The following is a 25,667-nucleotide window of genomic DNA, read 5'->3' on the forward strand; positions in this document are numbered from 1 at the left end:
CAGCAATAAAGTAAATCGCCTCCTGCAGGAGGAAACTTAACGATTAGCCAAGATTTAATCGGCAACTAATCTTCCCATGGGCCATGGACCTAAAGCTCTGCCCATCTGCTGTTACTGATTAAACTCAGTCTCAGACCTGCAAAGCATCCCTCTGTCCCCCCCTGTATCTTTTCATATGTGACTTCTATGTAATTTACATGGGTCCGGAGCAGGTCAGTTACACAAGCCAGGCTAAATAAAAGTCCATTTGGACATTGTATATACATTAATGGCAGGCCCGGACTGGCAATCTGTGGGTTCTGGCAAATACCAGAGGGGCTGCTGTAAGATGCCATAGACAGTCACTATTTATTGGGCTGGGGGGCTGTTTGGGCCTCTGTGTACTTGGAATGCCAGGGCCTATTTTGACTCCCAGTCCAGACCTGATTCATGGTTGGAGTGTAGTGGGGCTTTTTCTTTGTTTTGAGCTTCAGTATTTAATTTAAGGAGCTGGTGCAGATAATCCCCTTTTTCCTGTCACATTACCGTTACTGGATTCCTTAGAGGCTTGGCATAAATCTCATTCCAAGGAGCATTGGTATAGTTAAGCTGCTGAGTCAGACTCCCTGGCCAGGACTCCCTGCACATTACAATGTATTTCCTGAGTCCTGCTTATATAGTTTGTGCACCCTAAAATTATTTCACCCCAGGTACTGACTGGCAATCTGTGGGTCCTGGCAAATGCCAGAGGGACTGCTGTAAGATGCCATAGACAGTCAATATTTATTGGGCTGGTGGGGAGCTGTACTTGGAATGCCAGGGCCTATTCTGAATCCCAGTCCTGGCACTTTGGTTGGAGGAAACAATAGTTTTCATTAATTGCCCCCCCCAGCTGTAGGCGACACTGGGAGGGAGCTCCTGGCGTGGGTGGCCATGCTGTGGCACAGAGAATTGTGCAACAGCTATTGCGCATTATGCACGTGTACTCAACTAAACATGGCCATCTGCACCAGGAGCTCCCTCCCAGCACAAATGGCCTAGCGCTCACAGGGGCCATTGAAAAAAAAAAAAAAAAAAAAGTGCAGGCTGTATTAGAACTATAACCCTAACAATTTTAGAGTGACAGGTGCCCTTGAGCACCTTGCCCTTTCCAATATACATCACTTCAAAATGTTTAATGAATGTGCATTGGAAAGTTATTTCCCTTTTTTAACTTTACACCCAAAATATATCTGGATAACATATCGTCTTATGTGTTCCTAATGGATAAATAAATGGATACATACACAAATAAATGGTGTTTGCAGTGACATTAAGTGAGTTGTTAGCTGTGAAATGGTTTAAAAAGAACTGATGGCAGCTGTCAGGTGTTCACTGGGGTCTTTAATCTGTATTACGGTCACAGTCGCAAGGCAAGAAATACCCGCGTCAGTGGGGTAGGGTTCATTTATCAAGCATTCATGGTGGTTTCTTTCACACGGATGAAATTTAGAGTTGGCCAAAGGATTTTGATTGGCTGTTGTCAACTCCTCAGTTAAGCACCATATTTCTGTCAACAGGAATAAGGAAAGAGAGAGAATAGCTGGTTACCAAGTGCATGGTACTTAATATTCTTTTCCAAAAGACAAAACAAGGGAAGAGGTGTTAATAAATGGGATATTAATTCGGATTCACATGCCCCAGCTCTCTAAAGTAAGCACCAAAACTTGAAGGAGTTGTTCACCTTTAAATTAACTGTTAAATGATGTAGCATGTTAGTATGATGTAGCAATTAATACTGAAATTGGCCACTGTTTTTTATTTGTTGTTTTTCAGTTATTTAGCTTTCTGTTCAGCAGCTCTCCAGTCTGGCATTTCAGCAGGTATCTGGTTTCTATGGTCTTATTTATCCTAGCAACCAAGCAGCGGTCTGAATGAGAGCAATAGAAGCAATAAAAGTGTAGCCTCACAGAGCAGTAGGTATTTGGTTTAGGTATATAAGCTAAAAGAGAACACGAATGACATTCAGCAGTGCTGTATTGTTGCAATTGGTGCATACTCACCCAAGGCACGGACCTTCTCACATGCTGTCTGTGTCAGTTCTCCCTGTCAGCTCAGACCTGCCAAGTACAATTCTATTAGTATAATACAGAGCCATCAGGATATTCATTGATACAATTACTGTTTTGACCAGGGGTGTAACTATTGAAGAAGCCGACCCTGTGATTGCTGGGGGAGGGTCCCAACTGATATAGGGATCCTGGGGGGAAGGAGCAAAGAATGATAAGTAGTTTCAATATAAGTTTATGAAAAATCTTTCTTTATTAAGGTAACTAGTGTCTTATGGGCTCTGGTACAAAATTTGCACTTGGACATCACCTTGCACCCCCTGCATACAGGGTTGGGGTGGGCTTATGGGCCCTACGCCACCTGGCTAACTGCCCACCCAGGATCTGAGGGATGGGAGGAGCAGTTCGGCCGTGGGTGGATGTCAATCTGTGGGTTCTGGCAAATGCCAGAGGGGCTGCTGTAAGGTGCCATAGACACTCACTATTTATTGGGCTGGTGGGGGCTGTTTGGGCCCCTGTGTAGTTGGAATGCCAGGGTTTATTTTGAATCCCATTTCAGAGCTGCCTGAGAAGGGGAGTGAGGAGCATGTAGATAACATAATTCTTCATTAAGTAAAAATGACCCAATTGGTACCCACCACTGCCTTCCACGAGAGCCGGCCTGGTGCTGCCGGCGCCTGCTATAGTAGTCTGGCTCCACCGTCTCTTGCACAGCTTGCTCTAAAGAAGGAAAACAGCAATAGTTATAACAAGATTAGTCCCTGAAGCAAAGCAACTTGTTCTTATGGTATTTCATTTTGCCCAAGAGGTACATCACAGGGATATTTATCATTTGCCTCCAAGGGAAGCTTCTATATTTGGCACAAAGGGGCATTGGCCCAAGGACCAGCAGATCAGTAGGGCCATTTTAGCAATGATTAATAATAACAACCATACAAATCCACCAATGATCCAGGGGAGCAGGTAGGATTCTCATTGGACCGCTGGCGCTGAAGGAATTCATCCCTAAAGCACGCTATAAAAATTCTTTATATTCTGTAGATTGCAGCCAAGAAATTGGATATGGAAAGGTAAACAGAATTGTATTGTCAGTACCTAAAGGAGACATAAACCTTTGCTTAAAGGGGTTGTAAACCCTGCTGCACTGCACTGCTCAACCAAACTTTATTCAATTAATGCTAGACTACAAATCCCAGGTTGAGGCAGGCTGGGAGCTGTAGTACAGCAACATCAGGGTTGTATTGTTAAAGCAATATTGAACTTTTCAAAAACCTTTCACCAAATCTCCAGGGCCAGCGGCTGCATTAAAATGCAAAAAATCCTCCAATGAGAATCCCAGCTGATCTGTGTAAATAAGGCTCCTCTTTGTTCCTGCAATTGGAGTTGGGAGCAATAAGCACAGTTTCCCAGCACTGAACAAGTCTGTCCTTAATTCCCATGTCCAATTTCAGTGTCATATAATGAAGAAAAAAAAAATGACATAATTAGCTCTATATGTAAGATTCCAGCAAAAATAAGAATAAGTGTTCTCATTGGTCACTTCTCTTGCATTTATAATGATAATAATAAATTGATAATAATTATGTTTTTCGACAGCTTCTATAGCAAAACTAGGGGGCACAGTGGGACAGCGTTATGATTGGGTTTACAACCCTTTTAAACTTTCCTCCTTCACTTCCATGGTGGGTGTTCCAAATGTCATTACAGATGCAGGAGGGTGCTCCAATGCAACATCAGCTCCCCAGCTATATTTATCATAGGGAGATTACTGCGCAGATTTGGCTTACTAATATTACACTGTAATCAGACATCATGAGGACAGATATAGTGCTGGTTAGATATTCAGTGCTGCCCAGCTATGATCACATGGGCATGGGAGGCCAGTGAAGGAGGCACTGTTGTTTTTGTACTACCAGTATGTACTACCATTATGCTTCGTAAATGGCATATGTAATACAGGAACACATGGATGGAATGTAAAGCCTACCATGTAGGATCACAACTACATTTACCTTGTAGCCTAGATAGATTAGGGTTACCTGATCACATAAAAATTTGGGGAGATGGATCCTTGCAAGCTATAAGGCATATTTCCAGTCATACTTACCAATCTCATCCATGATATTCCCAACCCCAGGGGCTGGGGCCGATCTCTCCTGGGGAAAAAAAAACATATATAATACATGTATAATTATAGTTTAGGTGCAGCCCAGTAGGGCAGGAGAAGCAATTGGTAGCAGTGGGGGAGGGGTGGGATTATGCAAGTAAGAAAACAACAGATACAGTGTGGGGGGTAAATGGTTGGGCACCAATACAGCTTCAGGCCTGTGAAAAAGTCTTATAAAATGTTTATAAACTGGCAAAACTGTACTGGTGTAACAAAGAAAAAGCACAATATGGCCCATCATTTTTAATGACAAAATGACAATAAACATAGTGTGTATTATTTATATATATATATATATATATATATATATATATATAGCACAGAATCCATAGGGTAGGCACTCACGATTTTCAAAGTTAAACTTGCCTGGGTGCAGTCCTCATGTATATGTACAAAAATCTTTCGAAAGTAGGCCGCTCCACACAGGACTTATGGTGAACAAAAACATTTATTTGTAGAATATAACAATTACTGACGTTTCGGCTGGCGTTCCAGCCTTTCTCAACTTTGAGAAAGGCTGGAACGCCAGCCGAAACATCAGTAATTGTTATATTCTACAAATACATTTTTTTGTTCACCATAAGTCCTGTGTGGAGCGGCCTACTTTCGAAAGATTTTTATATATATATATATGTAAAATGAATTTTGAATAATTCAGATTCACATTAAATGTGACCATTCACCTTGTGTTTTTGGTAGTTTTTGACCATTTATCTTTTGCTCCAATGCTTTTCACTGGAGCCCACCACCACAATACATTCTGATTTTCCAGCTGGCCAATCCAACCTTGTACCCCAACAATCATTTATACCAGTTTGTGCCTCACTGGAACTTACTTAATACCCTACACTCCATAAAACCTGCTTCCAATCAATCATAACACGCCACTTGCGCAAGGGCAGTAAAGTGAAAGGCTGTACTGCCCAACATTAGCCCCCTCCCCCCAGTGATTTTACCTTTCCTTCTCCTTTAGGGCTCTGGCACATGGGGAGATTAGTCGCCCGCGACAAAACTCTCTGTTCGCATGGCACACGCGGCAGCGCGATTTCCCGAAATCGCCAAAAAGACTCGCAAGGCTTTTTCGACTATTTCGGGAAATCACGCTGCCGCGTGTGCCATCCTGCCGGGGACTTATATGTTCGCTGGTGGGATGGCGGGTCATGGCAACTCGGGGAGATTAGTCGCCCGCGAACAGGGAGTTTTGTCGCGGCCAACTAATTTCCCCGTGTACCAGAGCCCTTAAAGGTTTCAATGCCCCGTAAGAGGCTGTATTATACAGATAACTGGAATTACTATAACTAAAAGTGTTTATTTCTTGATTAAAAGGTGGCAAAACTGATCTCCATGGCATTATAACTGTCTGACTATTGGCACACACAGTTAAATATGAATATTTTATTGGATCACAGCAGGAATTCCTATGAGGGCCCTTCTGTAACTGGACTCGGCCAGTGCGGGCTTGGGTTACAGCACCGCAACCAATACGGTCACTTCTCCACAAACGAATTAAAGCCAACTAGTCATCAGAATGATTTACAATATGTGAACATTAACACTTGAGTTAGGAAAGTTCCCTTTTGGTGGCAACACGATGGGTGGGGGTCAGCTGGGATGGTCAATGGAAAACCTTGCAGGGGGCCCCTAGGCAACACTTACTGCACTAAAGGCTATTAACAGCCCATACCCAGAGCTGGTCATCCAAACAGGGGCATTTCGGCTCTATTGCCACCCTGAGGCAGGGGTTCTGCTGCCTGAGGCGAGTTTCTGAGCTCACCATATTGCAGCAGCACCCCTGAATCCAAAGCAATAGCCATGACTGTGCCACAGATACAGGGGAGCAAATCAGTCAGACTCCCTGCAGCATTGGCAATGACATCATGAAATAGTATTATTATTAACGTATTTAAAAACTGCCAACATATTTCTCTGCACTGTATAATAAATGGACATAAGAGCATGCAAGAGGTAAAGAAGGCCCTGTCCAAAAGAGCTTACAATCTGAAAAAAAGTTTAATTTTACAAACCAAATATAGAATCTGGGTGTTACAATGTGTCCCTGACATACAGTGGTGTGAAAAACTATTTGCCCCCTTCCTGATTTCTTATTCTTTTGCATGTTTGTCACACAAAATGTTTCTGATCATCAAACACATTTAACTATTAGTCAAAGATAACACAAGTGAACACAAAATGCAGTTTTTAAATGAGGGTTTTTATTATTTAGGGAGAAAAAAAATCCAAACCTACATGGCCCTGCGTGAAAAAGTAATTGCCCCCTGAACCTAATAACTGGTTGGGCCACCCTTAGCAGCAATAACTGCAATCAAGCGTTTGCGATAACTTGCAATGAGTCTTTTACAGCGCTCTGGAGGAATTTTGGCCCACTCATCTTTGCAGAATTGTTGTAATTCAGCTTTATTTGAGGGTTTTCTAGCATGAACCGCCTTTTTAAGGTCATGCCACAACATCTCAATAGGATTCAGGTCAGGACTTTGACTAGGCCACTCCAAAGTCTTCATTTTGTTTTTCTTCAGCCATTCAGAGGTGGATTTGCTGGTGTGTTTTGGGTCATTGTCCTGCTGCAGCACCCAAGATCTGCTTGAGTTGACGAACAGATGGCCGGACATTCTCCTTCAGGATTTTTTGGTAGACAGTAGAATTCATGATTCCATCTATCACAGCAAGCCTTCCAGGTCGTGAAGCAGCAAAACAACCCCAGACCATCACACTACCACCACCATATTTTACTGTTGGTATGATGTTTTTTTTCTGAAATGCTGTGTTACTTTTACGCCAGATGTAACGGGACACGCACCTTCCAAAAAGTTCAACTTTTGTCTCGTCGGTCCACAAGGTATTTTCTCAAAAGTCTTGGCAATCATTGAGATGTTTTTTAGCAAAATTGAGACGAGCCATAATGTTCTTTTTGCTTAAAAGTGGTTTGCGCCTTGGAAATCTGCCATGCAGGCCGTTTTTGCCCAGTCTCTTTCTTATGGTGGAGTCGTGAACACTGACCTTAATTGAGGCAAGTGAGGCCTGCAGTTCTTTAGATGTTGTCCTGGGGTCTTTTGTGGCCTCTCGGATGAGTTGTCTCTGCGCTCTTGGGGTAATTTTGGTCGGCCGGCCACTCCTGGGAAGGTTCACCACTGTTCCATGTTTTTGCCATTTGTGGATAATGGCTCTCACTGTGGTTCGCTGGAGTCCCAAAGCTTTAGAAATGGCTTTATAACCTTTACCAGACTGATAGATCTCAATTACTTTTGTTCTCATTTGTTCCTGAATTTCTTTGGATCTTGGCATGATGTCTAGCTTTTGAGGTGCTTTTGGTCTACTTCTCTGTGTCAGGTAGCTCCTATTTAAGTGATTTCTTGATTGAAACAGGTGTGGCAGTAATCAGGCCTGGGGGTGACTACAGAAATTGATATTGAAATTGAAAATTGAAATTGATAAACCACAGTTAAGTTATTTTTTAACAAGGGGGGCAATCACTTTTTCACACAGGGCCATGTAGATTTGGAGTTTTTTTTCTCCCTTAATAATGTAAACCTTCATTTAAAAACTGCATTTTGTGTTCACTTGTGTTATCTTTGACTAATAGTTAAATGTGTTTGATGATCAGAAACATTTTGTGTGACAAACATGCAAAAGAATAAGAAATCAGGAAGGGGGCAAATAGTTTTTCACACCACTGTAGGCCATTCAATCAAATCTCTGGTATCAGTGTAACCACTGAAACAAAGTTGCACATGGAATAGTATATAATACAAATATCAGGGCAGTACTAGGGGTAGGCAGCAGAATATATGCTTGGGGTGTAACAGTAGAGGGGAGGAAGTTGGCCTGCTGTGGGCTCCATAGTTACTGGGGCCTACTACTGTGGGAGGGTATAGCTCCAAAACTAGTAAACCGCACAATGTAAAAAAATGTTGGGGTCACCACATTCATCAGTTTTATTACTGGACAGACTGGAAATGACAGCAGTTGTAGGGGCGTTACTATTATAACATTTATTATACAGCAACAATATACTCCAAAGGCAGAGAGTATACTCATTTTGTCACTATTACACTAGGATCAGCAACAAGAAGATTCCCTTGGCTCAGACAATGCATGACGGATAAGCCCTCTAAACACAATCTTCGCTCATTGCCTAATGACGGTCAGTTGTTTGTGGGATCAAACTAGAAAATAATTGCCAAAACCACAGCAGGGAAACTGCATTTCTTTCCAAGATTGTTAAGACAGAAGGCCATCATTCAGATCATCTTTTAAGGGTTCCAAATCTTACTGCACAGACAAGAGACCTGGAAGACTAAGAGCAAAGCCCTTTCAGAAAGAAATAGAGAGAAAATCAAAAAACTATACAGATGGCCGTTGTATTACTTTCTACTACAAATAGAAATGTAGGAAAAAATGAGGACTGCACGCCTGAGCCATTTATTTGTCTCAAGACAAAGAGCCATTTGGCCAATTAGTGTGCCATTTGGCCTCAGATGTAGGCAAATTTCTTCATTCAGGATAGCATTTCAGATCACACATGGGGGTAGTTTTTCCTGTTGCTTTCCTCCTGCTGTGAGGGACAGGAAATAATTAGTAAATAAAATGTGGCTCCGCCCCCACTCTACTTCCTGCTCTCCTGCAGGCTGTGCCTCTAGGATTAGAAAGAGGATAGCAGAAGAGAAAATTCACCCAGGAGAAAATGCTTGCAGTGCCCTAAAGTGGCTGAAGTAGGGATGCACCAAATCCCAGATCTGGCAGAATTCAAGCCTATTCCAGACAAATCCAAGTGCCTGGCTGCACCGAGTCTGAACCCTTGCATATATTAAGTAGAGTTGGAGATTTGCTTTTGGATTTGTCCAAATCCTTTGTGAAAGATTTGATCCCCTAACAGTGGATTTGGTACATCCCTGGTATGGTTCTGGCTTTGAGATCCATTGGAAAAGCTGCTGGAGCTACTCGTAAGCCCACAGTGCTGTAACATTTTTTCCAGAGCTCATCATTCCAGAGAACATTCACTTTTAGAAAAGGTGACACTAGTTTGTGCAGAAGAATCAATGGATACAGCATTGGTCTGGGGTGTCCAGGGCTTAACAGAGGTTGACACCTCAAGGGATAACACCCCAGCCATGGAGCCCCCCCTCCAACCAGAATTGGTGCAGGAAACTTGCCGCAATGGCAAACTGATCCGGCCACAAATCCTGAGCAGGCAGTGGGCCCAGGCTAGAGGGGTCTATGAGTGCTGGGACCAACCAGGTTTTTTCCCGATGTTCTGCTGACCCAGTCTGATCTTAGATGGATGTCCTGAAATTAGCTGCCAAGAATATGAGTTTCACTGTGGCAACAAGAAGATTCCCTTGGCTCAGACAATGCATGGCGGATAAGCCCTCTAAACACAATCTTCGCTCATTGCCTAATGACGGTCACTTGCTTTGTGGGACCAAACTAGAAAATAATTGCCACAGCCACAGCAGGGAAACTGCATTTCTTTCCAAGATTGTTAAGACAGAAGGGCATCATTCAGATCTTCCAAATCTTCTTTTAAGGGTTCCAAATCTTACTGCCCGGAGAAGAGACCTGGAAGAGCCAGCCCTTTCAGTCTTGGAAAAAAAGAAAGAAAAGAAGAGAAAATCCTTTCTACAGTTCCCAGGGGGAGCAAGACTTTCCCATTTTAGGGCTGTATGGGCTCAAAGTGGGCACATTGGATACGTATTGCAGGGTTGGACTGCGGTGTCCTGGGCCCACCACGGCTGCCACCTCCCCCCCATGCACGTACGTGATTGGGAAAGGGAGATGAGTGGGTGAGCGATGGTGGGGATTGAGTCTGCCAGCCCAGTCGGACCAGGGAGCGCATCTCTGCCAGCGCTTAGTTTGGAGGAACTGGAACAAGGTGCAGTAGCAATCTTGCAAACTGGAACAGCCCAAACATGAAGTAACTTCAGTTTCCCTGTTTAAGTCAAGAAATCACAAAACCCCCTAGAATTTCATGATTAAAACAATAGGCAACAAGTAGGTTCAACACAAGCCCTATTCTTTGTACTTGTTAACAAGGGGGTTTACGGGCCCTTCAAATGCAATGTGATTTTCACTTATCATAAAGTAAAAAAACAACTCACCACAGCCTGCCAGCAGAAATTCCACTGGTATCTATTCAACTTAATGGGATTTTAAGAGCATATTTTATTTCACCCTTTGATACATTAATCTCAACCAATTCCATAGGTCAGTGCTGTCCAACTTCTGTGGTGCCGAGGGCCGGAATTTCCCTAGCATACATAGTGGAGGCCTGCTAATGGAAGACATTTTGACCATTCCCCCTTTTTAAACCACACTCACTTTTAAGACCATGCACACATTAATGGTGGCAGCGCAGCAAAACCCCAAATGCTTGGTGCTCACTACAGGGATATCAACCATCATTCATATGTGAAAGAATTATATTATGTCATATTAAGACACACCCTTAAATCCATATGAGAGTAGAGGACTTTCCATCTGGTGAGTTGGGGGGAGCTCTGTTTTTCTTTTGAACTATAAATATACCCAGGGCTGGTGATGAACAATATTGCAAGAAATGTTACCAGCACAAGGGAGCAGATACAAGCAGGGTAAACTCCTGGGTATTTACTGAGTGAATTTAACACTTCAAGGGGGAAGGGTGTGGATTTACCCTGCTTGTATCTGACCTTTTTTTTCTAGAAAAATTCTTGCAGTTTTTGGGAGGGTGCTGAGACCTCTGTACCAGGCACTGGGCTATTCTTACCAGATGGGTGTGTGCTGGGGGGTACACAGATGTGCCCCCCACTGTATTCCTTGCAATTGTTAGTATACAGCCACATTAAATAGATCATTGTTCTCCCAGAAGGTTGACATAAACATTAATAATGGCAAAAATATTGCATCTTGAACTACATGTATGGGATCCGTTATCCAGAAACCCATTATCCAGAAAGCTCCTAATTACAGGAAGGCCATCTTCCATAGTCTCCATTTGAATCAAATAAGTTAAATTTTTAACAATGATTTCCTTTTTCTCTGTTATTATATACCCATAGCTTGTATTTGATCCCAAGTAAGATATTATTGTTATTGAAGGAAAAACAATCCAAGTGGGTTTATTACATTTTTAAATGATTCTTTAGTCAAATTAAAGTATGTTGATTCAAATTACAGAAAAATCCCTTCTCTAGAAAACCCCAGGTCCCTAGTATTCTGGATAACAGGTCCCATCCCTGTACTGCAAATCCTTACAGTGGCCGTCACGGTTTGGTACTGATATTCTCTGAAATTTTCTCAAAATGAAGCCTGCCCATTGGGACCTATGCTGTGCTGCAGTTTAATCACAAATATGGTATATACATATTTTATCACCCGTAACTCATGAGCTGCTAAATCTAGTTTCCATTTCTGGGCCACTGCTGACTGAGCTCTATTGCCGAGCCTTGTCCCGTACCTGAACCCTGTGGTGGCTCAGCTGAGAGGCAGGCTGGGTATGCACTGGCTGTTTGCCCAATGACTCTTGAGTTTCATTCGTATTTTCAGCATCCATTCTGTGCTGGGTTCTCTCTTCTGCCCTTTCCGGAGGGGCAGCTCTTCTCTTCTCCTGAACAACTTCTTTTTTCCCAATATTGGGCTCAAACAACAAATGCGTTAGTCGTTCCATCATGGCTTCCACCTCTTCTTCGCTGCACTCCAGCTGCCTTCCCCCAGAGCTGAAACTTGCCGAGGGCACGGGCGCTTTACTGATACTCGCCGGTGCTGGTTCTGCTTTGGACCTCAGAGACAGGATAAAAATGAAAAAGGCAAAGAGTGTGAGGCAGAGAGAAAGTATCCAGACCTCATCCATTTTCCTAACGAGGTTGAAGGTTAGTGGTAGATAAGATGGATCCTCAAGAGCTTACAAAAACAGCTGATTGGAACTTGAGTGTAGAAATCTCCTCTAATGAAAATATTGTATGAAAAAAATAGTTAAAAATGGATAATATATTGTCCAAAGTTGCAAGTTTTCCCCCCGAAATAAATACTTTTTGGAATATAAAAATGTTTAGAAATAATAGTCTTCCCTTTGTTGTCTTGCTGGCCTTTCTTCTCCAGCTGGTTAGTAATAGGGTCCTTTGGGGTCCCCACGTAGACAGTTAATTTACCCCAGCACCTCCTGACAGACTGAAGTCCAAATGGCTGCACCCACTAGCTTAAGGCAGAAATCCCGCTGACACGAGTTGGTGACGTGCCAAAATCCTTTGGCCAATCACAAAACGTCCTAAGAAAATCTTGGCCATGGACACCCTTTGCTCTCTGGTTTCGAGTCCGAGTTTGCCAAGGCAATGACCCAGCAGCTAAACACCACCCACATGACTTCATGGGGAAAATACATTTTATATAGTGTTTGCCTGCCAGCCATTAAAAGGAGACTGTTATATAATTCTCCTATTGGTTTCAACCACCCCTTTGAAATTGATAATGGACATTCCTAGTAATAACTGGAATTGTGTCTGGAATACTGACCTCTCTGACAACCGGATTGTGCAGTTGCTGGAGCTTTGCTCTGTCAGTTATGGATTAGCAACTGGGAATGTGATGGCATAAAGTAACCTAAGGTGACTGATCTATCTATCTATAGACATTAAATACACCCAATAGGATTGATTTGCCTAAAGTAAGGATTATACAGGTATGGGACCTATAGAATTTTTTGATTAAAATGGGAGATGGCCTTCCCGTAATTCAGGGCTTTCTGTATAATGGGTTTCTGGATAATGGATCCCATACATACGGGGAGGAGCAAGGTCCTATCACCTATTGTTTTGCAGAATATATACAGTATTTGAGCGATGGTAGAACATGTTTCTTGGGAGCAATGCAGCAGACTATACAGGGTACTAGGGCAATATGAACCACATTCTCACTTCCAGATGCAGTTGAAGTTGGCCCGAAGGTTACTGATTTGTCACCTCATCTACTGGTGTCCCAACATTGCTAGAGTAAATAATGACTACACACAAACCCCCATACATAATAAAAAGCAGAAAGTTTGCCCAGGAGCAGTAACCAATAGCAACCAATAAGATGTTTGCTTTTAAACAGGTGACCAGTTAATGCTTCCTGCTGATTGTCCAGGAGCAGTAACCCATAACAACCAAACTTACTGCCTTTTATTACATAACCCCCTAAGCCCTATAATGAATGCTCTGATTGATGCAAAGTGCTTTGGCTCCCATGGGGAAAACGCTAAAAACTTTAACTATCAATATAATCGCCAAGCAATCTCCCTTGTGCCGATCAATAAAGTAATTGGTATTTGGTTTGATCAAAGGATATTATACTCCTGCCATTTGATGACGACTCTTTCAGACACCAAAAATCCAATATCAAAATTCCCAAATTAGAATATCCATATCCCACTGAATCTTTTTCAATTTCATAAATCTCAAAAACTGGAATTGAAGATTGGCAAAGAAATCATAAATCGGGAGAAAGCCAATTAGCTTGCATTAGTTTTATTAATTACTAGTCACCAACCTCAAATACTGATAAAGTTTGGTGGGTTTTGGGGGGAGAGCGGGCAAGCAAGTGGGTAGGTTGGTGGCAGAAATGTGCTTCTGGGTATATAATAAGAGCAGCTTATGTTTTAGCTATTCTTCTCTAGACGTTCCTTTTCTTACTAAATGAATATTCGGTGGACTGCAGTCAGTCAAGATGAACAGCAGGTGGCACTGTTTCACTAAATTCATTATAATGGCAGTTTAATTACTGCTAATAGCCTGAATACTAGAAAAAAAATCTGCTTAGAAGAGCGCTCTGAGCAGTTTTTCAGTAAATTATGTTGAGGGTTTACATTTCCGTTAAAATAATGTACATTTGGCTAGAATGACTAACATAGAACACACTCTGCTCACTTTCAGCTTCAACCTGGCCCTGAAATTTCAGTCTAAAAATCTGATGATTAAAGAAAATACTGACCTCCCTTATTTGGTAATATGGATAAATGAATCCTGGTCCATGGTTTGGCAAAAATCTGACCAAGGTAAAACATGTTCTCCAGAAATCCAGCTTCCAATCTTTGCTCACATTTTGCCACACTGGGAATCAAAAGATGGTTCCAGGAGGCCTGGACTGGCAATCTGTGGATTCTGGCAAATGCCAGAGGGGCTGCTGTAAGATACCATAGACAGTCACTATTTATTGGGCTGGTGGGGAGGCTGTTTTGGCCTCTGTGTACTTGATATACCAGGGCCTATTCTGAATCCCAGTCCTGGCATGGTTTCCAGTCTGATAATGTAACCTATGAGCCCTTCAGGGGATACTGAATCACAGTAGGTAGTAGGTATCTGTATCAAAATATAGGAAGAATATTCAGAACCATATAAAAAGAAATAAAACATGGGTAACAGAGCAGTGTTTATTGTACAGTAAGTGTTTTTCAACCTCATCACCTGCAAACTCCTTAACACAAATCATTTATGAAGAAAAATATATCACAGTTGAAACCTTTACCAACCCACTGGGTTTAAAAATGTGGCACTTTGGCTTTTATTGCGCACTGCGTGCTGCCAGCGACTTATTTCTAAACAATGAAATGAAGGCAATGAAATTATAATGGGCATTGAAGTCTGCATAATAAATTAGGAGTTGAAGTGCACTGATTCTCCACCTTACGCTTAGATGAAGTTAAAGCAGAAAGGCTCCTCAGACGGCCTGAAAACAAACCGCTCTTGACTGGAGGTACCGTTAGATGTCCCAGCAGTTAAATCATTCTGAAGCGACTCTGGAGAAGGCGAAGAGCTAGAACATATTTGCTGGGTTCTGCTGGAGTTCTGTAGGCACTGGCGAAACACTTTACTCCGGTTCTGTCTGGTTCCTGTGGCCACTTCACTTATCCGTGCAGATTTTGCAGCTGAAGAGAATAAGGAACAGAGTGTGAGAGCAAAACACAATATAAAACAACAGATATATCTGCAGCAAAATATCAGCAGTTCCAATGGTCTTGTGCATTGCTCATCTGTGCATTATACCCTGCTATATGCTTCGTATTGGCCACCCCTGCCCTACTGACTTAAGTCCCCTAAAGCAGAGAGACACATCAACCCTCACATGCTGGGCTTTACCTCTTTATGCCAGGCACCACTCTGGAAAGAGCTAAACAACCTGAGAAAGATAATGGGTGGGGGAGGTGGCACAGATTCCCAAGTGTTTGAGTAAGCAAGAGGATACCAGTCAGTAAGTGGAACATAGTCTGATTTGGAGCATTTTGTTGCTCCATGGATGGAGTGTAAATTTCTTGAAATTTTTGCCTATCAAGAAAGTTGAATAGGGTTTGATTTCTGGTGTTTTGCCCCCTGCCAACGGAGTATGAAAGCCTGGGTAACCAGACACTCAAGAATGGCCTGTGTGCTCTTACAAACCAGCTTAACAAAGCAGCATAACTTTTGGTTCACCCACCAGTTTGCATCAGCCTCAGCTGTTTCTGTCTCTCCTCTTCCATCTTCCGCCTGTAGTCACCAAACATTGTGCGCATAACCTGGCGCTTTCTCACCAACGCTGTTTTCTCGCTACGCAATATTTTCACAGCACGTAAGGCTTCTTCCACTGCAGGAAAGCAAGTCAGTATTACACACTAGTATATAAACTACAACTCATATAATCAAAGAGTTTGTCATTAGAAGTGTTGCAAAGGGAATATGTGAAGTTTTTTGATCAGTAGAATTTAAGGGCAACTTAAGTATTTTCCAATTGTTGATACATTTAACACAGTCAGTCCACACACTGTGAAAAGGGGACATAAACCCTACTATCTAACAATCTAAATTTTCTCAGAGTATTCTAATAATGTAATTGCAAAAGTGCTCAGAAGAGGGTATATGTCTCCTTTAACAAGCTTTCTGAATAAAAGACTCTGACCACAAGGCCCTAAAATACAGGTATGGGATGGGATATATTATCTGGAATGCTTAGGGCCTGGCTTTCTGGATAAGGGATCTTTCCGTATTTTGGATCAACTTACCTTAAGACTACTGATTAGCATTTAAACATAAAATAAACCCAAGGTCACCAATATGGATTAATGCAGTTTAGTTACCATCAAGTACAAGTCATTGTTTTATTATTACAGAAAAAACAGCAATCATTTTTAAAAACTGGAATTATTTGCTTACAATAGGCTCTTTGGGAGAGAACCTGAGTGTTCTGGATAACAGGTTTCTAGATAAAAACGATCTAACCCTACAAAGCAATAGGCAAGGCTGTGGCCTCAGATCACTGTCCCTAACCCTTACTTTGCTTGGGTGTAGATTTCTGTCTCTGCAGTCCCATCTCTAGCTGTTCCACACACCAGTCAAGTTCTCTGCGCAGGTCATCTTCGCCAGTCTGAAACAGAGAACAGACAATCCCTGAACATTCTCTTCTCTGAATATATATATGGTTATTACATAATAAGTCCTTTTCTATAACCTCATTAATTAAACCGTTGATGGCTTTGCGTCACACAAACTTGCTTATCATAGCTAATTAAGATGTAGCTGTGTAGTACATAAGTGAGCCTTTTAGGCACATAACCAGGGTTTATTATTTATCTACTGGCTATGGAAAAGGCTGTGTGTAAGGAGAACAATCCCTCTCTATATTTTAGACTTTTATATACTGGCAAGATGTATGTGCTCAGAAGGTAAGCCCAACATGGCCACAGGGGTTACCCCCCCCCCCACTTTTAGAATGTTTAAATGTAAAATAATTAAATTTAGCTTTGTGGTGTGTGTTCTCCTAGCATCTCACCTTTGACTCCTCTGTAGGACATACACATTCCCCTGCTTTTTTATCTTTGTTCCCAGTTTGATTGGCCTCAGTGGGTTTCTTCCCATGAGACCCTTTTTTCTTTTTTTTCCTCGGTGAGTCTCCTGAATTTTTCCCTGACACCTCAGGCTTTACATTATTGTCTGAGGAGGCATCTACTCTTTTGATGTCCTTTGTGCTGCCCACAGCTCTGTGGCTTTGGAATTCTTCCTCTTTGGCTACATTCTTGACCTCTGGGGATGGCGGTCTAATGGTTTCATTGCATGCCTCCTGTACAGAACCTTGTTGGATATGTGAACATTCACCATCCTTCTCTGGGATCTGGAAATTGAAGGCAAACCCTGAACTACTGGTCAAAATGCTGCCTTGATCGCAGTCCTTATTGTCCCCTGCCCTGAGGAATTCTTGTTGTTCTTTGGCAGCATCCTCAGACCCACCCTGCCCACTTTGATCCAGTTCCTCAGGGCTGAAGCCGAAACGGAAGCTGTTGTCAGACGGAGTGAACCAATGACCAGAACTTCCTGATGCCTCCTTTGAACATTTCCTATATGCCACGCTCCCTGAATCCTGGGCCGCGTGTTCCTGAATGTGTGCGTGACTGGTGGTGTGAGCTTTAAGAAAATGAAGATGATGAAACATTAGGATGTATTACAGTTATTCTTAACATCCCACTAAAATAAATGTATTTTTTGAATTTCTATTTATACTGCACCCCCTCCTTTTTTTTTTTTTTTTTAAAGTGACATGCAACAATATTTATTGTGACTGTTATGAACAAAAGGCGATACATTAAAAAGCACATGAAGCAATTGCCTTTTTATAATTTATAACTAATGATTTTCAATACACCAGCAGGTCAACTAGATATGAATGACATATAAACTGTAAAGCGCTGTGGAATATGCCAGTACTATACATATAAAGGATAAAAATATTGTAAGCTGGGCATACAAGAAATAACATGAAAAAAAACAAAATAACATGAACGACAGGGGGACATTAGAGAGAATATCAGTGTGCTGCCACCCTGACTCAATGCAGAACTGATATGTGGCTAATGTATCGACAGCCATAGTTAACAACTTACACTGTAAAGGCAAGCTTTAATTTATAAAGATTTTAAAAAGGAAGCTTACAGTGACAAAGCTGTCACTCCAAATACCATAAAAATGAGTCAGTTGAATATTAATTCCCTCCATCCACTACAGCCCAAAATCCATGCAAGGCCCAAGACTGCCTTAACCTGCCTATGTTAGTTCTAATGTACACAGCCTCAGCAAGAAGGTTATATGTTCTCCCCAGGCCTGTATGATGTATACCAGTTCCTCCCACTTACTCCTACTTGAGCCAACAAAATGTTACAAAGCTCTTGTTTATTTGCTCTACTGAGACTGAACATAGGAAGATCCTGTGAAACTTATTTACCAACACAGTTAAATTTCATCCACCAATGAGATGTTGGCTTTCATTATTACTTTCCACAAGAAGCTGAAGATACTCACCAGCGCTCTCTAGGGCCTTTCTTTCCTCTGCCATTTTAAGACGGTAATTACCGAAGACTTGGTTCATTACCGATCTTTTCTTTACGAAGGGAGCTTTTCGAGAGCGCAGGACTCGTAGAATCCTCTGAGTGTCTGATACTGATGTGAAAACAAACACACACTGGTTCATACATTTTCACAAACTTGAACTTTAAGTCACAAAAATACCAGACATCATAACTACGTCAAAGGAAAGTATATTTGCTGACCCTAACCAATCACCCCTGGTTGTATTTCATAGGCTGGAACCATCATGCTTGTTTGGGTTTTCTTGGGAAAAGAATCCCATAACCAATATTATGCTCCTATAGTCTGAGCCCACCCTTGGCTATTGCATTTTATATAAAGAGAAATATCCCCAAGACATCATTAAAGGCCTAGGCTTCAATTTAAGGGCTAGTAAGGGGATTGTACAGCCAATTGTAAGTACTGCCTAACTTCCCGCATAATCATACAAAACACAAACATACAAAGCTGCAGCAGAAATATCAGCTATACATAAAAATAACACCCCATATCAAATCGTTTGATCTGCCAGATATGTCTCTTTTGGCACCAAAAACACATTAATTGATATACTGTTGCCTTCGGTAGGGGCCGAACCTTAGCTACTGAAATACAAAACAAGATTCAGTGGGGCTGGAATACAGCAGGTGATAAACTGCACCATATATTACATAGCTACATGAAAAAAGACCAAAGTCCATCAAGTTCAACCCTTCCAAGTAAACACCAGCACACACAAACCTATACTGGCCTATCTATACACTCACATAAATAAACCATATATACCAACATCAATACTAATTGCAGATTTTAGTATCACAGTAACCTTGGATACTATGCTTGTTAAAGAACTCATCCAGGCCCCTCTTACAGGCATTAACAGAATCTGCCCTCACAACATCACTAGGAAGGACATTCCCCAACCTCACTGCCCTCACCGTGAAAAAGTGCTTAAAATTAAAGTTCCATTCCTCTAATCTAAAAAGGGGGGCCTCTGGTGCACTGGTTGTTTTTATGGGAAAAGAGAACAACCCCTATCTGTCTATAATCCCCCTAATGTACTTGTACAGAGTAATCATGTCCCCTTAGAAGCGCCTTTTTTTCACAGAGAAAACAACCCCAAACTTGACAGTCTAACCTCATAGTTCAAATCCTCCATCCCCTTTACCAGTTTAGTTGCAGTCTCTGCACTCTCTCCAGCTCATTAATATCCTTCTTAAGGACTGGAGCCCAAAACTGCACTGCATACTTAAGGTGAGGCCTCACCAGAGACCTATAAAGAGGCAAAATTATGTTTTCAACCCTTGAGTCAATGCCCTTTTTTAATGCAAAACAAGTGCAATAGTAACTATTCAGGTATTTGCTTTTAATTCCTAATTGTAGCAGACTTAATATGAAATCAGCCTATGTGCCTATTTGCCGCGCCATCCTGCAAATGTGGCATGTTCAATCACAGGCCCTCTCTATGTAAGCGCGCTCTCTCAAATAAAAATGGCAAACCCACCTGCCCCTATTTATTGTGGCCTGCAGTTACCATCATGTTAGGATTTGTAGTTCACATGGGCTACAGAAAGGCACATATGCCATGTCTTATCTAACATCATCACTATTCCAGCCCAAGGTATGAAGCCAAGAAGCAATGAGGCTCTACGTATGTATCACTTTATATCTTTGCTCTTTATGGGTTAGCTGAGGGGTGGCCTCTCAGGTTTCTATCCAGTTGTCAGTTTCCATTTCCTCCTTAATGTCTTGCCCCTGATCTTTGCATATAAATAACTCCTTTGCTGCTATGCTGGCTGGCAATGTTCAGATCTGAGATTCACCCCAGGTCTTCTACAAAGGGTTTCATATCCACTCATCAGCTGGAAGGTGGTTACAATTTTAGAGTCTGGCTATTGAATTGCAACAACTCCTAGATGCACATTGCAGCACATTTATTGCAAGTTTAATGAAGGAGCAGAGGCAAATTCTGTGCTGCTTTTCTACCCAATTTTGTTTTTTTGGGGGTGGGGGATCAGATTTTCATAGAAGAGCCTGACACTAATGAAACCTACTACTATGACATAGTGCAGCTGCATAGCTCTGCATGTTAAAATGTAATACCTCTGTGCATCTCTTAAAATACTTTTGTTGTTTATTATTATTATTAGGTAATGCACAATATAGAAGCTTTTAAGCTCAGCTTAAAAGTCATTTAGGGTGAGATTTGGGCTGAACAGTTAATTGCTGCCCCAGATATTCTTGGAACAATAACTTACTTATAACAGGACCTATAATAAGTCATGGTAATTAAGCATAGTTGTTCCAACTACGGGTCCTGTTAAGTGTGCCTGCCTAGCTCTGAACAACAGTTTAGGCAGTGCAGAAACAAAGGTGTATAGGCGGGGGTAAATGTTCTAGCAGATAAAAAATGCATTAATTGGGATTTTGGTTTCTGTTCCTGTAATTTCTGATCCAGGAAGTCTTTATACCCTGTTTGCAATTGTTGTGGCATCTGTTTACTGTAGGAATCTCCCTAGGAACAAAGTAAGTTCATAGAAAAAAGCAGAAAACAAATCACTCCTAAAGCCCCATTCTGCTTTGCTAACCCTAGCATAGTGCTCTTGACTGCATTCAATATTTGTACATTTCAGGCAATGACATGCTATAGGAACATATTACATAGTACATATATTTTGTAGCTGAACTGTAAACCCTTGTGCTCTACACACCTTGTCTTGCAGTGGGACTAAGGTGCAGAAGCCCCTTTTCCAGCTGAGAAATACACCATTCCAGTTCATCTTCAAATGTTCCTTTAGGAGCCTGTGGATTAACAATATGTGATCTGTAGAAATGCAGTATGGATGTGCCCAGTAGGGATAGATTGTACTAGGCAGAATATAGTTTAGTAGGCGGCATATGCGTTACAGAGTTAAGCAGGCAACATAAGTACCAATAAAGTCATAGAAACTTAATCATATTTGATGCATTTATGGTGGATTAGCAAATGGGGAACAAGCAGTTTGAAATATCTGATCTGCCAATGGATGGTGCACTGGAAGATGAGGGAGTGAAGAGGAAAGGCAGCCATACCATGTTTGTGTTTATTGTGTACTATCCATCATTTAGGCATGTGGGCTGCTCACTGAGATAGTGTACGTGGTCAGCCCATGTATGGCTGTGTTACAGTGAACAACTCTTGAGCTCAGCCATTTAAAACTAGAATGCATATGGGAATAGATTTAAATTAGGCTTGAAATAATTGCTTTATGACCCATGAATCTGCTTGGGCAAATAATAAAGGCAGCAATATCAACCTCAAGCCTTTTTACTTCTTTGAAAAGGGTTTAAAGGGGAACTCCACCCAAAAACTAATTTCTGTACAGTGAAAGAAAAATCATCATTCTAAGTAGCATTCTAATACAGAAATTACAAATACATTTACAATGTTGTTTGTAAATGTAGCTGCAACTGCAAGTAGCATCTGGCTTTATATTTTCTGCACTCTCTGGCTCTGACTCCTGCAACAATGTTGCAAAGCAGCGGATTCACAGACCTGATAATGTTTTAAAAGTCAGGCCCAGAGAACAGATATGTATAAGCAAATGACAGTGACAGAACAGCAAAAAAGGCAGAAATGATAGGAGATTTCATACTCACTTCCTCCATCAGAGGAGTAGCCTCTTTGTTCACCTCACGAGGGGACTCTTCTAATACTTGTTGAACACAAAAACCTTGAGGCTACATTGAAAGAAAAATATGTATTTTGTTACATACAGCAATTGCAGTCACTCTGATATATCACACATATACTCACTGCTTTTATTCTAAGGGGTAACTCTATGGGGAGCAGGGATTATGACCTGGGAATAGCTAGTGTAAATGGGACAAGTCTCAAATGCAGCAAATTCCAGGAATAGGTTGATAGAAAATGCGGGATTAAAGAAGTTGTAAACCCTGCTACACTGCTCAACCAAACGGTATTCAGTTATTGTGGACTACAAACCCCAGAATAAAGTAACATATAATGAAGGCTGGAAGCTGTAGTCCAGGAACATCAGGGTTGTATTCTTAAAGCAATATTGGGCAATAAAACTTTCCAAAACTTTTCCCCAAATCTCCACAGCCAGAAACTGCTTTAAAATCTGCAAAAAATCCTCCAATGAGAATTCAAGTCTGTCCCTAATTCCCATGTCTGATTCCAGTGGCATATAATGAAGAAAAAATGACATAATTATCTCTATATGTAAGATACCAGCAAGATGCCTGACGTAGTGCTGGGAACATTTTTTGACAACTAGATTTTCTCCTATTTCCCAGATTGAATGGCTGCCCCTGTGGCTACACAGCAGGGTATTTATATAAACTACAGTTGGGTTTCTAAAGCAAACACACCAGTTGTACCAGTGCAGGGCAACAGTACCTAATATATTAATTACTTTGATACACTTTCATTTTTTGGTGTTACTATTCCTTTACTATTCCTTTAATGCAGGGGTCCTCAAACTATGGCCCGCGGGACAGATATGGCCCCCTGCCCACTCTGCGTCTTCCCTGGCTAGTACCTGCTCTGCCCCAGTGCATTACGTGCCGACGCGCTGGGGCATAGCAGAACGCTGATGCAGGTACAGACATTCAAATTCTTTAATTGTGTTTTAGTTCTTCCTTCCTTCCTAAACTATAATTAGAGTCCAGTTCATGAGGAACAGCCAAAGAAAGAGCTAAAACACTTTTGTCAGGATTTAGTATTTGCACCGTTTCTGGGCTAAGGCCAAGTATCGGTCTCTAAAGTTTGCAATAATAAAGTCTCAAAATACCGGAGCCTTATATCTCCTGAGGTATTCATGGATCATGTTCACGATCTTGGGACAAAACTTTTTTTTTTTTTTTTTTTTTTTTAAGAGTAGGTGTGATACCTTGGGGCTGATTTTACTAACAACATTGTGGTCATATATTTAATGAATTGTAACCTAAATCTGTGGCCTTAGTGCCTGCCCTGCAGTAAGATTGGACCCTGTGCTTTACACATGTCTCATGTTATTTGCACTACAAATAGGATATGTGCAGTGTGGGAATTCATTGATTTTTTTTTTAAAAACTATAGTCCGGCCGCCAACAGTCTGAGGGACCCTGAACTGGCCCCCTGTTTAAACAGTTCGAGGAGCCCTGCTTTAATGCATACTGAGACATGCCTTAAATCTAACTTGGGACCCCTGTTTTTTTTTTGGGGGGGGGGGGAATTCCATAACTTGTCTCATAGGCCCCTGTTATGGTGCCCAGGCTCTGTCCTACCTTAAAGCTCAGCTATTAGCAGGGCCGCTGCTGGCCAAATGGGTGCCCTAAGCAGAAATTTACTTTTGTGCCCCCTCCCCCAAATATTACGGAAGTAAAAATAAAATACTAAAAAAAAACACCTACTATAGGGGCCCCACACACAGTGCCCCCAATATCCCCCATAGACAATGCCCCCATAGTAAGTGCCCCCAATATCCCCCATAGACAATGCCCCCATAGTAAGTGGCCCCAATATCCCCCATAGACAATGCCCCCATAGTAAGTGCCCCCAATATCCCCCATAGACAATACCCCATAGTAAGTGCCCCCAATATCCCCCATAATAAGTGCCCCCAATATCCCCCATAGACAATGCCCCCATAGTAAATGCCCCCAATATCCCCCATAATAAGTGCCCCCAATATCCCCCATAGACAATGCCCCCATAGTAAGTGCCCCCAATATCCCCCATAGACAATGCCCCCATAGTAAGTGCCCCCAATATCCCCCATAGACAATACCCCATAGTAAGTGCCCCCAATATCCCCCATAATAAGTGCCCCCAATATCCCCCATAGACAATGCCCCCATAGTAAGTGCCCCCAATAGCCCCCATAGACAATGCCCCCATAGTAAGTGCCCCCAATATCCCCCATAGACAATGCCCCCATAGTAAGTGCCCCCAATAGCCCCCATAGACAATGCCCCCATAGTAAGTGCCCCCAATATCCCCCATAGACAATGCCCCCATAGTAAGTGCCCCCAATATCCCCCATAGACAATGCCCCCATAGTAAGTGCCCCCAATATCCCCCATAGACAATGCCCCCATAGTAAGTGCCCGCAATATCCCCCATAATAAGTGCCCCCAATATCCCCCATAGACAATGCCCCCATAGTAAGTGCCCCCAATATCCCCCATAGACAATGCCCCCATAGTAAGTGCCCCCAATATCCCCCATAATAAGTGCCCCCAATATCCCCCATAGACAATACCCCCATAGTAAGTGCCCCCAATAGCCCCCATAGACAATGCCCCCATAGTAAGTGCCCCCAATATCCCCCATAGACAATGCCCCCATAGTAAGTGCCCCCAATAGCCCCCATAGACAATGCCCCCATAGTAAGTGCCCCCAATAGCCCCCATAGACAATGCCCCCATAGTAAGTGCCCCCAATATCCCCCATAATAAGTGCCCCCAATATCCCCCATAGACAATGCCCCCATAGTAAGTGCCCCCAAAGATTGATTGAACTATCCGGGACAGCGGGATGCGCTATAAAAACCGGCGGGACAGTGTTGGGGGGTATGTTATATTTTTTTTGAGCAGCTGGGATGGTGCCCCCCTGGGAGTTGGTGCCCTATGCAGACTGAGTACTCTGCTTATAGGGAGCAGCAGCCCTGGCTATTAGGTAAAGAATCAAAACCAGGGACTGTCCCTAAAATATGGGCCACTTGGCCAGTCAGAATGTGCACCTCTGGGCCCTAAAGCCGAAGCAGGGAGCTGTGGGAGTGCAGAGACCCATGTGCCTATAACTTCTCTCTAACTATAATCTCTCTCAGCCCTTACAGAGAAGGAAGACATATCGACTCACCCAGTTTTGCACTCAATTATTTATCAGTCACCTGATTCTCTTCAACTCATTCCGCGAAAATATACACATTTCACGGTGTCTTCCGCGCACATGCGCTGTTAAACAGGAAGTGCTGCCCCCTATCGTTTACTTACTGCTACGTCTGTCTGAATGCGAGCAGTTTACGACCTCCTCAAGATGGCGGCGTAACATGGTCACGTCACATGATGGGGCGAAGGTTGCCTAGTCATGTGATGGGGTGAAGGATGTCCTGTCAGCTGAGTTGAGTTCATGTGACCGGCAGACTGTAGAAAGTG

The 25,667-nt window shown here is 42.3% G+C and overlaps 1 protein-coding gene across 2 annotated transcripts; it reads right to left on the reverse strand.

Moving 5' to 3' along the window:
- Positions 1–1,342: 1,342 nt before the first annotated feature.
- c8orf33 (chromosome 8 open reading frame 33) lies at positions 1,343–25,487 on the reverse strand. 2 transcript variants are annotated; one of them, XM_018097431.2, is made up of 12 exons: positions 25,403–25,487; positions 22,164–22,244; positions 21,236–21,326; positions 18,480–18,617; positions 16,960–17,588; positions 16,464–16,554; positions 15,631–15,777; positions 14,152–15,085; positions 4,135–4,183; positions 2,666–2,747; positions 2,022–2,078; positions 1,343–1,528 (listed from the first exon to the last, which is right to left on the reverse strand). In XM_018097431.2, exons 2-8 carry the CDS (start codon positions 22,170–22,172, stop codon positions 14,850–14,852), a joined length of 1,341 nt encoding a protein of 446 aa, XP_017952920.2. In that variant the 5' UTR covers positions 22,173–22,244; positions 25,403–25,487; the 3' UTR covers positions 1,343–1,528; positions 2,022–2,078; positions 2,666–2,747; positions 4,135–4,183; positions 14,152–14,849. The 2 variants fall into 2 exon arrangements, with proteins under 2 accessions (XP_017952920.2, XP_012826384.2); XM_012970930.3 differs by having other exon boundaries at positions 25,372–25,464.
- Between the last annotated feature and the right edge of the window lie 180 nt (positions 25,488–25,667).

Source organism: Xenopus tropicalis, chromosome 9, assembly GCF_000004195.4.
Source record: "Xenopus tropicalis strain Nigerian chromosome 9, UCB_Xtro_10.0, whole genome shotgun sequence".
Taxonomy (NCBI): domain Eukaryota; kingdom Metazoa; phylum Chordata; class Amphibia; order Anura; family Pipidae; genus Xenopus; species Xenopus tropicalis.